Source organism: Podarcis pityusensis (assembly GCF_964106645.2).
Source record: "Podarcis pityusensis genome assembly, chromosome: 13".
Classification (NCBI taxonomy): Eukaryota; Metazoa; Chordata; class Lepidosauria; order Squamata; family Lacertidae; genus Podarcis; species Podarcis pityusensis.
The window spans coordinates 42819568-42832819 of NC_138038.1; the positions used below are offsets into that span (position 1 = coordinate 42819568).

General features: G+C 42.8%; 1 protein-coding gene across 1 annotated transcript; it reads left to right on the top strand.

The window, feature by feature from the left end:
- Positions 1-2837: 2837 nt before the first annotated feature.
- Positions 2838-12756, top strand: LOC308461351 (olfactory receptor 4N2-like). Its single transcript, XM_080978205.1, has 3 exons — positions 2838-3545; positions 8099-8260; positions 11737-12756. Exons 1-3 carry the CDS (start codon positions 2874-2876, stop codon positions 12175-12177), a joined length of 1275 nt encoding a protein of 424 aa, XP_080834331.1. The 5' UTR covers positions 2838-2873; the 3' UTR covers positions 12178-12756.
- The last annotated feature ends 496 nt before the right edge of the window (positions 12757-13252 follow it).

Below are 13252 nucleotides of genomic sequence, written 5' to 3' on the forward strand. Positions count from 1 at the left end.
AATTCCTAATAGATATGCCTCTGCCTTTTTTGCGTGTGATGTCCATATCAATTCTTTTATTTCATCACGGATCATGTCCCAAAAGGTTTTAATCTTTGGGCAAGTCCACCACATTTGGTATAACGTACCTTTTGTTCTGTTACATTTCCAACATTTGTCGTTGTTCCTTTTATTTATTTTTGACAATCTTTCAGGGGTTAGGTACCATCTGTGGTTAATTTTCCTGAAATTCTCCCTTAATAAATCACACGCAGTAAAATTTATGTTTTCCCCAAAAAAAGTTTTCCATCTTTCCAGATCTATCTCATATCCCAAATCATGCTCCCATTTTAACATGTTTTCCCCTTTCGTCTCTTGTTCTAAGGTGGTTTTCATTAATAATCTAAACATTTTTGCAAGTATTTTTTGATCGCTTTGCAATATTTCCTTCTCTAATTTTGAGGTTTTATTTTCAAATCCCCCCTTTTTATGTCTTTTTCATACGTTGCTTTTAATTGATAATATTGTAACCAATTTATTCCAGATGTTTGTAATTGTTTGTAAGTTTTTAATTTATTATTTCCGTCTGCATCCTCTAATATTTCCCTATATGTTGGCCAAGTCTCTTTTACATTACTCTTTAATGTTGTGGTTGCTTCCACTGGCGAAACCCATTGGTGAGTTTTCTCAATAATTTTTCCTTTTATTCTTTCCCAGACATCCAATAGAGCCTTTCTTACTATGTGATTTGTAAATTTTTTATGTTGTTCTTTTTTGTCATAGAATAAATAGCCATGCCAGCCATATATTTTGTTCCAGCCCTCTAGTGTTAGGACTTCATTATCTTTTAATAATATCCATTTTTTTATCCAACACCAACACGTTGCCTCAAAATACTTTCTTAAATCTGGCACTGCGAATCCTCCACTTTCCTTTGGGCCCGTCATTACTTCTAATTTTATCCTTGCCTTTCCCCCCTGCCATATAAAATTTGCAAGATCTCTTTGCCAGCTTATAAAATATTTAGTTCCTATTACAATTGGAATCGTTTGGAATAGAAATAGAATTGGAATCGTTTGGAATAGAAATAGAATTTTGGGGAGTATCATCATTTTAATCATAGATATTCTTCCTCCTAATGATAGTTTTAGTTTTCCCCATTTATCCATACTTCCTTTAATTTCTTTCCATTTTTTGCTATAATTATCCTTAAATAAATTTGTATTTTTATTTGTAATCCATATCCCTAGGTAGTTCACTTTATTTTCTATTTTTAGTCCTGTTGTTTCCTCTAATTCCTTTTCCCCTTTCTCGCCTATATTTTTAGTTATCAATTTCGATTTATCTTTGTTCAATTTGAATCCTGCTACTTCGCCAAATTCTTTCATTCTTTCTAATGCTTTTTTTTATACTTTCTTTTGGTGTTTCGGTTGTAATGATCACATCATCTGCAAATGCTCTTACTTTGTAACACTGTGTACCAAGACATATGCCCCTTATTTCTTCATCCTTTCTCAGAGCTATTAATAGGGTTTCTAATATTGTTATAAATAGGAGTGGGGATAAAGGACATCCATGTCGTGTCCCTCTCTCAATGTTGAATTCTTCTGTAATTTCGTTGTTTAGGATTAATTTGGCTCTTTGTTTTTTGTAGATTGCTTGAATTCCATTTGTAAATCTTTTACCTAAATTTAAACTTTCACAGGTTTTGATCATAAATTTCCAAGAGACACTGTCAAATGCCTTTTCAGCGTCTACTAAAAGCATTGAAATTTCTTTACTTGGGTTCATTTCGGCATATTCTATTAAGTCTATAATTATTCTAGTGTTGTCCTTTATTTGTCTGGCTGGCAAAAATCCTGCCTGATCTTTTTTAATTACCTTTTTTAGCAGAATTTTCATTCTATTTTCAAGAACTCCAGTAAATATTTTATACTCTATATTCAATAAAGATACTGACCTGTAGTTTTTTATAAGTCTCAAATCTGTACCTTGCTCTGGGATAAGGGTTATCAATGCTTCTTGCCACAAATTGGGTATTTCTCCTTTGTCTTTGCAGAAAAGCTTTTCCTTTGTTCCCTTCCCAATTCTCCCAGTTTTAGAACCCAGGAGCATCCAAGGAAGTGAAACATTGGGAGATGTCCGATGGACAAAGCAAACTGATTCTTTACACGGCTCATAGCCTAACATTTGCTCCCACAAGATAAAGCGGTGGCCCCCAACTTGGACAGCTTTAGATGACAAATAGCATAATTCATGGAGGATAAGGCTAGCAGTGGCTACAAGCCATGATAGCCAGATGCCTCTAACTACAAGTTGATGGGAATCACAAGTAGGGAGAGTTGCTGCATCTGGCTGTCCCCTGTGCAAACAAGATGCTGTTGGACCAGATGTTCCATTGGCCTGATGTAGCAGAGCTCTTCTTATGTTCTTACATGTCATAAGATCAGCACTGGCTTTGTAAATTACTTGTTTAGCACAGAATGTGGTGCATACAGAGGGATGCTCAGGCTGTCATTTCGTAATTAATAGAACCCATTGTTCCCTGAGCATATCCTCTTAGCATGAGAGGTGTTTTGCAGAAAAAAGCTGCAACCTGATTGTCCCATGCCCACCCTACCGTTCAGCCATGCCCAATCTTCCCCCACAATGCTGCAGATATGACTCCGGAACCCTGCTTTGGCAGGAAATTGTTGTGAAGAAGGGATGCAGGAATGTAAGCAACAAGTTATGGGGGCAAAGCTCCCGCCCATCCCTTCTCCACAGCAAATTGCCTCCTCGCCCCCATTGCTTTGTAACTTGGAGTTCCACAAGTTCTAGTGTCAAGAAAGAAGGAGGAAAGTATTTTCTCTGACCACTGTCTCTATGCCCTAATGTTATAGGCTTCTGGAAGGATGCTGCAAGGGAATCATTCCATGGTGAAAGAGTTCGTTCTGCTGGGTCTCTCCCAGGCACGAGGGGCCCAGCTCTTCCTGTTCTTCCTCTTCCTTCTCTTCTACTGTCTGATCCTGCCAGGAAACATCCTCATCATCATGACCATCCGCAGTGACACCCGATTGGGGTCCCCCATGTACTTCTTCTTGGCCAACCTGGCATTTCTGGACATCTGCTACTGCTCCGTCACCCCTCCCAAGATGCTTGCTGATTTCTTCTCCAGCCGCAAGGCCATCTCCTACAAGGCTTGCATGGCCCAGATCTTCTTCCTCCACTTGCTGGGAGGGTCAGAGGTCTTCCTTCTCATTGCCATGGCCATTGACCGCTATGTGGCCATTTGCCACCCATTGCATTATGCCACCATAGTAAGCAGGCCAGTCTGCAGTGCCATGGTGGTGGGATCCTGGTGCCTAGGTTTTGTCCACTCCATCATCCAAGTTCTCCTCATTGTCCCACTCCCTTTCTGTGGCCCCAATGAACTTGACAACTTCTTCTGTGACATCACTCAGGTCGTCAAATTGGCTTGCGCAGACACCTATGCCCTGGAGTTCTTCATGTTTGTCAACAGTGGTGTCTCCACCATCATTTGTTTCATCCTCCTCCTCATCTCCTATGTGATCCTGCTGTTCAAGGTGAGAATGGGTTCTGTTGAGGGGAAGAACAAAGCTACTTCCACATGCATCACCCACATCATCATTGTCATTGTCATGTTTGGTCCTGCCATCTACATCTACGGTCACCCTTTCCGGGAGTTTTCTTTTGACAAGGTGGTGGCTGTTTTCCACACTGTGGTCTTCCCCTTGATGAACCCCATCATCTACACGCTGAGGAACAAGGAGATTAAGCATGCCATAAGGAGACTGTTAAGCAAAAATGGCTCTCTGGTTTGACCAGGACTCATAAAAATTCTAGGACAGGTATCGGAAACCTGTGACACTCCAGATGTTGTTAGACTCCACTTCCCATTAACCTCAACAGCATGGCCAATTGTCATGGCTGATGGGATGTTAGTATTACAGCATCTGGAAGGCTGAAGTCTTTCCATCTCTGCTCTAAGAGCAGCACTTACCATCTGCTCTTCTTCAGCCCCCAAATCCAGCAACTGATATTGAGGAGCCTGGAATGAGAACATAGGTGCTGAGACCTGATGTCACTGACAGAGCATCAGTTGAGTGTCTTTGCTATGATTTGGTCTTGTACTGGAGGCTCTTGAACTGAGAAACCAGGGGCTGAGGTCACCTTCAGACTGTCAGTGTTTTGTGGGAGGGAATTCAAGTCAGGAATTTGGATTTTCTCCATTAAAGTGAATTGGTTTAATGGTGGGGTCTAATGAAACAAATCCACCTCTTTGGGACAGGGGGACTAGGTTTTTGCAGTTTGGGAAACGCACTGAAAAGTGTGATAAATGAATGATAAATGGAAAGGCACAAACATCAGAATGAATGGATGCTCACTGCCTTCATAACCTCCCCACAAACAAATCAAAGGAGATGCTTCATAAAGGTCAGACATGGTCATACTTCCACATAAATGTTGTGTAAGCCAATCAGGACAAATACTCAATAAACAGGTCATCTAGGATCTTCACTCTCATTCAAACGCACAACTATAGAGTAGCTTCCTATGACTTCATTATCAGAATGGACCCATTGGAATTAATGGACCAAAGTTAGATATGCCAATTATATTCAGTAGGTTTACTCTGAGTATGTTTAATGTTGGCTACTACCCCATGTCCACACAATGGCGTTCCAGTGACCTCTCCAAAACCAGGAAACTCTCTTCTACTGGAAACTCACCAAATGTTTGAGCAAGATCATTTTGTTTCTGAAACACCCAAAGCCTTTCTTGGTCAGGTTGGTCCTTCATAGCTAGCATTTGAGCTAGTATGGTGTAAATTAAAATTTGAGGTTCATATTACAGTATTTTGACATTAAAAATAATGCTTTAATTTTTTTCTGTCTGGTTCGGCTCAGTTTTAAGTGTTGTTGCCCACTCCAAAGCCTTTAAAGCAGAATGAGCTTTTAAAAAGAAATCAGAATACAGACATTGATTACTTCATCCAATGCATACATAGTGCATAGGGACTTGTGGCTAAGCACAGTTCCAAGTGGCTGGCAGACCATGCAGCAGTGAAGCATATAACTGTGAAACTAATATAAATTATACCAGAAATATAATTTCACAGCAGTTGACCAGAACTCCAAATGTGCCCATGGGACCTAAAAGGAGTGACAACCCTCAGTTTACTGTTTTATCAATGAGGTTTTGTGTTGCAACTTGCCACAGTATTGGCACCAATGAAGGATGAAGCTATATACTTTTAAAATGAATAAATTTGCAGTACTCAACACATCCAATCATCCAGGCCACAATATGCCAAAAAAAAAAAAAAAGTGATGTGAACTACAGTAAAGAGCCTGCAGTTGGGGAAACAAGATAGAACATCAGCTGCCCTGGGTTCCAGAAGTGCAGGAGATTTTCACAATCACATTTGGCATGAATTGCAGTCAAGAAAGTGTTGCGTTAGCTCTAGGCTGTCAGTATTCTTCTGGCACTGAAAAAGTGTGCCGCAAATGAATAATTAACAGGGGATGGATCTAGACACAGGGAAAAAAGCGCTATAAATAAGTCAGAGATTAGATCATTATAAAAAAAGAAAGAAATCTCTATGAAAAAGTGTGTTTTAAAATTTCCTGTTCTCTGGCGCCATCTGGTGTTGTATGTTTATAGTGCATTCAAATTGCTGTATCTTTATTAATGTAACTGAGTCCAGGGAGACATTGCAAGAAAATCAGCCGGAATGTCAATTGCTGCTTGCAATGCACTTAGTACCTGTCAGATGGCTGTTGCGGTTGCTCGAGAGTAACCAGGCAGGACTCAAAACCTGTGTTTTACAGGTTTTTATTTTGGCGCAAACTATTTAGTGAAGAGCCTCAAAGCTCAGGTCTGGCTCAAGCGCTAACAGAATCCGGGAGCGGTCTTTTCTTGGACCTCCCCCAACATAAGAGTTTCATTACCCCCAACCTCCTACTTCCCTCTTTGCGCCTTAGGCTACTGTGCAGGATGGGTGATGGCAAGGGCATGTTTCCCTCCTGTCCGCTTTGCCCAGGAGCTGTGTTAAGGCTCCCACGAGCATCCTCTGGTCCTTGCACCTCTTCCCCACTAGAGGTGGGAATTTCCTCCTCCCCAGAAGAGAAACTGCTTCGCAAGATTTTCAGAGGCTCCCTGTAACACAACTGCCCTTCTATTTCTCGCCTCTGAGCTGATGGCAGTTCCCTGACAGTACCCATCTAAAAGAAAGGTACCCAAAAGTACCATAGCTACAAAGAAGTCAGTGGGTCAGGTGCAGGGATGGGGGAACTTATTTTGGCCCTGGAACCACATTTGCATCTAGCAAAACTTCCAAGGGCCAGTGGTGGACCTGTGGCAAAAGCGGGCAGAGAAGTGAATGGAAATTTCACATTTGTATAGTAGACCCATTTCTACACACACCCTTCTCCATCCCCCAACCAGACGAGCATGAGGTATTAGCAGAGTTCATGGCCACATTCCAGCCAAGCAAAATCCACCGGTTGGGGTGTGTGTGTGTGAGGGGTGTGGCCTGAGAAAAGGAGGTGTGGCCTGAGGAGAGTTTCAAGGGCCAGATGGAGTTGCATTTGGTCCCCAAGCATGATGTTCTGCAGCATTTTGTGGCAAGTCCTTCAAGTCATAGTTAATGTAACAGACATCATAGCTTAAGCTTTTCTTTCTTTACATGGGTACATAGGAAACTATGTTCTACTGAGTCACTGGAACATCTAGTTCAGGCATCCCCAAACTCAGCCCTCCAGATGTTTTGGGACTACAGTTCCCATCATCCCTGACCACTGGTCCTATTAGCTAGGGATGATGGGAGTTGTAGTTCCAAAACATCTGGAGGGCCGAGTTTGGGGGTGCCTGATCTAGTTCAATATTTTCCACACTGATTGGCTGTGGCTCTCCAGAGTTTTAGACAGGATGCTTGCTGATTTCTTCTCCTACCACAAGACGATCTCCTACAAGGATTTCATGGCCCAGATCTTCTTCCTCCATTTTCTTGGTGGGTCCGAGTTCTTCCTTATCATTGCCATGGCCCTTGGCTGCTATGTGGCCTGTTGTCACCTGCTGCACTACACCAGTCTAGTCGCCAGAGCAGTCTACTGCATTTCGGCCCTAGCATCATGGTGTCTAGTATTTGTGCACTCCGTCATCCAAATTATCCTTATCATGCCACTCCCCCTTTGTAGTCCCAATAAGCTAGACAACTTCTTCTGTGACATTAACCAGATTGTCAGGTTGGCCTGCACAGGTTCCCACATCCTGGAGTTCATCATGTTCTTCAACAGTGGTCTGGCCAACTTTTATCCTTCTCCTCATCTCCTATGGAGCCCTTCTGGTCAAGGTGAGGATAGGATCTGACCAAGAGAAGAGCAAAGCTGCCTCCATCTGCATCACCACATCATCTTCATCTTCATCATGTTCATCATCTACCTCTACTGCTGTCCCTTCCAGGACTATCCCTTCGACAAGGTGGTGGCCATTTTCCACACTGTAGTCTTCCCCCTAATGAATCGCATGATCTACACACTGAGGAACATGGAGATCAAACAAGCCATGTGGAAGCTGATGGGCAAACACAGATTTTGGGGTATGAAATGAAATAAAGTAAATAGTGATGGAGTTTGAAGAAGTGGGTTTGCCAAAGCATAAGCCTAGGTGGACAATCTTTCTCAGGCTGAGGGCCACATTAGCTTCTGTGCAACCTTCTGGGGGCCACACACTAGTGTTGGGCAAAGCCAGAAGCAAAAGTGGGCAAAGGAATAAATATGAATTCAACTTTTGTACAAGAGTGAGATGGGTGGAGCTATTGCTTAGCAACCAGGCAGATTGGCATGGTCATTAATGCTGTAACACGTGCCCTAATTCAATGTGTCCTTTCACTAGCTTCTAAACCTCACAGCTACATGATCGTAAGACTGAAAGGGAACCAGAAATGTCACCCACACTGACCCTCCAATCCTATAACATTGTACACTGCTGCGGAAGTGAAGTCTCATTCCAATCTGGATTCATTCTTGATTCATCTCCCACCTTCCCATCCTGGGGGATGCTGCCATCACTTGCAAACCCAGCCACTATCTTTTTTCTTTTTCTTTTTAACAAGCTCCCTGAACTCCAAGTTGGGCTTCCTTCCAGGTCTAAACATGGAGCAGATCCGTTCTCCCATTCAAGGGATTCTCATGGGGCAGGAGCTGATTTAGTATTGGGAGGTGTGAAGACCTGTGGCCAACTAAGGGCATCTCTTGTCGCACCAAGATCCTGCATGGTAAGTCATTACTGATGCTCCTCTTCTGCCTTTCCTTCATTGATTCTCTCTTTCTCTCTTTCTCTTTCTCTTTCTCTTTCTCTCTCTCTCTCTCTCTCTCTCTCTCTCTCTCTCTCTCTCTTCACATCTTATTCTGCTAACCAACCATGCCTCCAGTGTCTACCTGTGTCTTATTTGAACCTAAGATTGTTTGAGCTTTAAACTATTTTGAAAGGGCCAAGACTATGACACAGCTGCCTTGTGGAAAGCATGTCTAGGTCTGGTTCAGGAAACCGGGTGAAAATTCAGGATGGGGCTCCTCCTGCTCTAATAGGTCACAGAACAGAGAATTTCAGCTTCTCTTTATATATATATTTAATGTATCATTTCCAACAGTCCTTTAACATAACTTCTTATCTTATACAATATTTTAGACTTCCGTCAACAACCTCTGAAGATTTTCCGTTCTTTATCACTTATTCTGCATTTCTTAATTTCTCTATTACTTTTAATTGCCATTAACTAATAACTCTCTTCCTTGCAATATTTCATATAATCCTCCTTACAGAACTTCTTGCAGTCCTACTAGCGTAATCTGCTTATTACAATTGCTTTTCAAATAGCTCAGATATTTACTCCAGTCTTCTAAGAATCTCTGATCCCGCAGGTTTCAAATCCTTCCTGTTAATTTATCTAATTTCATTTGCCATTCTTTCGTCGGTAATGAGAATTTCAGCTTCTCATTCCTGCTATACCTGCTGAAATTCCCTCTCCTAGACAACTGTTAAAGATGCAATAGCCCTGGCTTCTTTTCTTTTCCCAGATGCCCATGAGAAGGTCATAAGCTATTTTTTAATTTATTCATTCATTCATTCGTTCATTCATTCATTCATCCATCTATCTATGGGAGGATAAGGCTATCAGTGACTCCTAACCCTGATGGCTGTGTTCTACTTCCACTGTTGAAGACTGAATACCAGTCGATGGATGATGGAAACCACAGAGGGGGGGGTGTTGCTGTGCTCAGGTCTTCCCTTAGACATCTGCTTGAGCACTGTGAGAACAGGGTGCTGGGCTAGATGTACCACTTGCCTGATCCAGCAGGACTCATCTTATGTTCATCCATCACACAATGAACAGCGGGCAAAACAATCTCCCCTCTTTGCTAGGAAGTACATCAGACATAGGAAGAGTGCACTATATTCCCAGACAGCTCAGTTGGTTTGAGCAAACTGCTGATAATGCCAAGGTTGCTACTTCAATCCCTGTGTGAGACAGCTACATATTCCTGCATTGCAGGGGGTTGGATTAGATGATCCTTGGGGTCTCTTCCAATTCTATGATTCTATTATTTCAATTGCAGCTCTTGCAAATGGAGGTTGTCAGCATGTTGCTCCTGCAATGGTCTACTGCGCATGCTGTAGCTCAGTGTTTGGAGCTCATTCGAATAGGAATAAATGAAGCTGTCTTATAGTGAGACCATTTATCCATCTGGCCAAGTAATGTCTGTTCTGGTAGGCAGTGACTCTTGGCTTCCAACAAGGGGTCCTTCACACCACTTACTACTTTACATTCCTTAAACATGCTGGGGATTGAATTCTGAGATTTTCTGCGTGGGAAGCGTATCTCTGGATGGTGAAATGTTCTTAGGGTGCTACACTTAACCTGGGTTTGCTTCTCTTTGGAAGGAGGTTACTGCAGGTTTGTGGGCATTTGGTAAATATTTACAGACGTACAAATTGCCCATAGAACCTAAGCACCATATTTTTCACTCTATAAGACGCACCAGACCATAAGACGCACCTAGTTTTTAGAGGAGGAAAACAAGAAAAAAAATATTCTGAATCTCAGAAGCCAGAACAACAAGAGGGATTGCTGCGCAGCGAAAGCAGTGATCCCTCTTGCTGTTCTGGCTTCTGGGATAGCTGCGCAGCCTGCATTGGCTCCATAAGACGCACACACATTTCTCCTTACTTTTTAGGAGGAAAAAAGTGAGTCTTATAGAGCAAAAAATATGGTACTTTTCACATGGCTCCCACATCAGATCTCTAAAGTGACAGCCAAGCCCCTGAGATGCTTTCAGCACCCAAGCTCAGCTCTCTGTGCCTTTCTCTCTCATACAAATGCACTCTGTTCTGTTCATTTCATTCGCAAACACATATCCACCCCCATCTTGAGCTGGGCGCAGGGTCTTCTCCCTTCTCTGCTTGTTCTTTTCAGAACACTCCCCCCCCCCAATCATCCTGCATCGAGATACAATTGCTTAATGATTTAGTTCCCACGTTAATACATTTCCTGAAGTTTACATCACAAATGGATATGCCTGACCAACATGCTTCAGTGGCAACTGTGGGCAAGATTCCTGTATTGCTAGGATGACCCTTGGTCATAGGTATCAACTTTTCCCTTTTCTTGCAAGGAATCCTATTCAGAATAAGGGAATTTCCCTTTAAAAAAGGGAAACGTTGACAGCTATGCCCTTGGTGTCTCTTCCAACTCTACAGTTCTATGATTCTATGTTTGACCAACTTTAAGCAGTCCATCGAGCCCATTGAACCTCTCCTGTCAAGCCCTCCAATCTTACAATAGATTCCATTAACAAATCTATGACTCATTCTCCCCTGTTTTTTTGTGGTCAAACAAACCTGGCAGGCAATACGCTTGTTCTTAGCTGAAAGGAGGAGCTGTTGTCCAAGAACATCTTGAGACCACCAGGTTGGGGGAGCCTGGTCTACTGTTTCAAGACCAGTCAACCAGCAGAGAATTCCAAGGGCCAGATAGCGAGGCCTTGGGGTCACATTCAGTCCCCAAGCCTGAAGCTTTCCACCCTTTTTAGTTAAATTCAAAGTAAATCCCTCAAGTCTGCACCTTGTCCTCTCTAGCGGATCCAGGTTTTAGAAGCTGTTTCATGTTGGTGATTTCTGATTTGTGTACAGCTTGCAGTCCTTCCAGTGTGAGGATGTGTGTGAGTGTTTGTTGCAGGAGGCAACCTCAAGAGGATGGAGCGGGGCAACCGCACCACAATGGTGAAGGAGTTTGTGCTGCTGGGTCTCTCTCAGAGAAGGGAGGTCCAGCTCTTTCTCTTTGTCCTCTTCCTCTTCTTTGACACCCTCATCTTGCCTGTGAACATCCTCATCATTGTGACCATCTTGAGCAACCCCCGCCTCAGCTCCCCCATGTTCTTCTTCCTGGGCAACCTGGCCTTCCTAGACCTCTGCTACTGTTCAGTCACCCCGCCCAAGATGTTGTCTGACCTGTACTCACAGCGGAAAGCCATCTCATATTGGGGCTGCATGTCCCAGATCTTCTTCCTCCACTGGCTGGGAGCGGCCGAATTCCTCCTCCTCATTGGCATGGCCTTTGACCGGTACGTGGCCATCTGCCACCCTCTGCGTTATGGCAACGTGGTGAGCAAAGCTTTCTGCTGGGGACTGGTTGCAACCGTGTGGCTCCTTGGCTTAATGCATTCCCTGATCCAGTTCATTCCCATCATCCAGCTACCCTTCTGCGGCCCAAACAAGCTGGACAACTTCTTCTGCGACATCAACCAGATCATCAAGCTGGCCTGCACCGACACATACAACCTGGAGTTTGTCATGTTCTTCAACAGCGGCTTGGCCACTTTGATATGTTTCATTCTCCTCCTCATCTCCTACGGGGCCCTTCTGTCCAAGGTGAGGTCCAGCTCCACCAAAGGGAAGGGCAAGACAGCCTCCACGTGCGTCACCCACATCATCATCGTCTTCATCATGTTTGCTCCCGCAATCTACATGTACTGCCGCCCGTTCCAGGCCTTCGCTCTTGACAAGTTGGTCGCCATCTTCCACACCGTGGTCTTCCCCTTAATGAACCCCATGATCTACACCCTGAGGAACAACGAAATCAAAGTTGCCATATGGAAGATGGTCACCAAAACCAAGGTCTGGGGTGGGAAGTGATACCGCAGGAGCAGAGCATGATCCGTCACCTGTATTAACTCTCTGTTTTTCACTGCATTGTCAGGGCCAGTCATGTACATGTAGGGATGGGGAAGGAACTCAATTCAATTCACATTTAAAAGTGAATCTTCCAGGGCACCTTCTATCATATGTGGTGGAACTGTAAAACAATAAAGGAATTCTGGGAAACGATATATAATAAACTTTTTAAAATGTTTAGAATAACTTTTGTTAAAAAACCAGAAGCCCTTTTGTTAGGAATTGTAGGTGCAGAGATACCGAATGAATTGAAAAGACTGTTTATGTACAGCTGCAAGGATGCTGCTTGCTCAGAGTTGGAAAACTGATAAGATACCTAAGAAAGCGGACTGGCAGATGAAAATACTAGACTATGCAAAGATGGCAAGACTGACTGGGAAAATCAGAAATTGGGAGGATCAAAACTTCAATAGAGAATGGGACAAATATAGACTGTATCTAAAAGAACACTGTAAACACTTGAACTCTTTGACAGGCTTTAAATAACTCTTGCAAGGTCACAAAGACTTTGGATATAATGGAGGACTGTAATTTGGATGAGTTTATCATATGCAGTTGGCAAAGGTATTTAAAGAACCCACGGAGAGGAGGAGAGAAGTCCTAAGATTCGGAAGAATCTTGTTCTAATTTTAAAAATTGCAAGAATTTTATTTGTGTGAATGAACTTGTAAAACCAAATAAAACTTTATGAAAAAATATAAATAAATAAAAGTGAATCTACCAGATTTACACCTTCAGAAGCAATATGGTAATCGAAACACAGCCATCCTTCGAAATTCACACTTCTCTGAACTTTCGCAATGCAGTTCTCTGACAGACCAGGGCTTGCAAAAATGCATACACCAGGGTAAAGAATGCCTACTAATGAATGCACTAATGAAAACGACACACAAAAATTCATTGTTAGGAAACTTTGCTCGCAAAAATGTGTTCTTTAGTCAAAACTACATACAGAAGTGTGTTTATTGGGAGAAATTAGCACCGAAATGCTGGTGAATTTTCATGAGGATTTCCCACACACACACTGATCTGCAGA

What these genes read in the sequence shown, in the direction of transcription:
- LOC308461351 (XM_080978205.1), top strand. Translation starts at nt 2,874, where the DNA reads ATGCTGCAAGGGAATCATTCCATGGTGAAAGAGTTCGTTCTGCTGGGT. An exon ending in ATGTGATCCTGCTGTTCAAG is followed by an intron (nt 3,546 to 8,098) that starts GTGAGAATGGGT and finishes CTTTTTAACAAG; the next exon opens with CTCCCTGAACTCCAAGTTGG. An exon ending in TCGCACCAAGATCCTGCATG is followed by an intron (nt 8,261 to 11,736) that starts GTAAGTCATTAC and finishes CCCATCATCCAG; the next exon opens with CTACCCTTCTGCGGCCCAAA.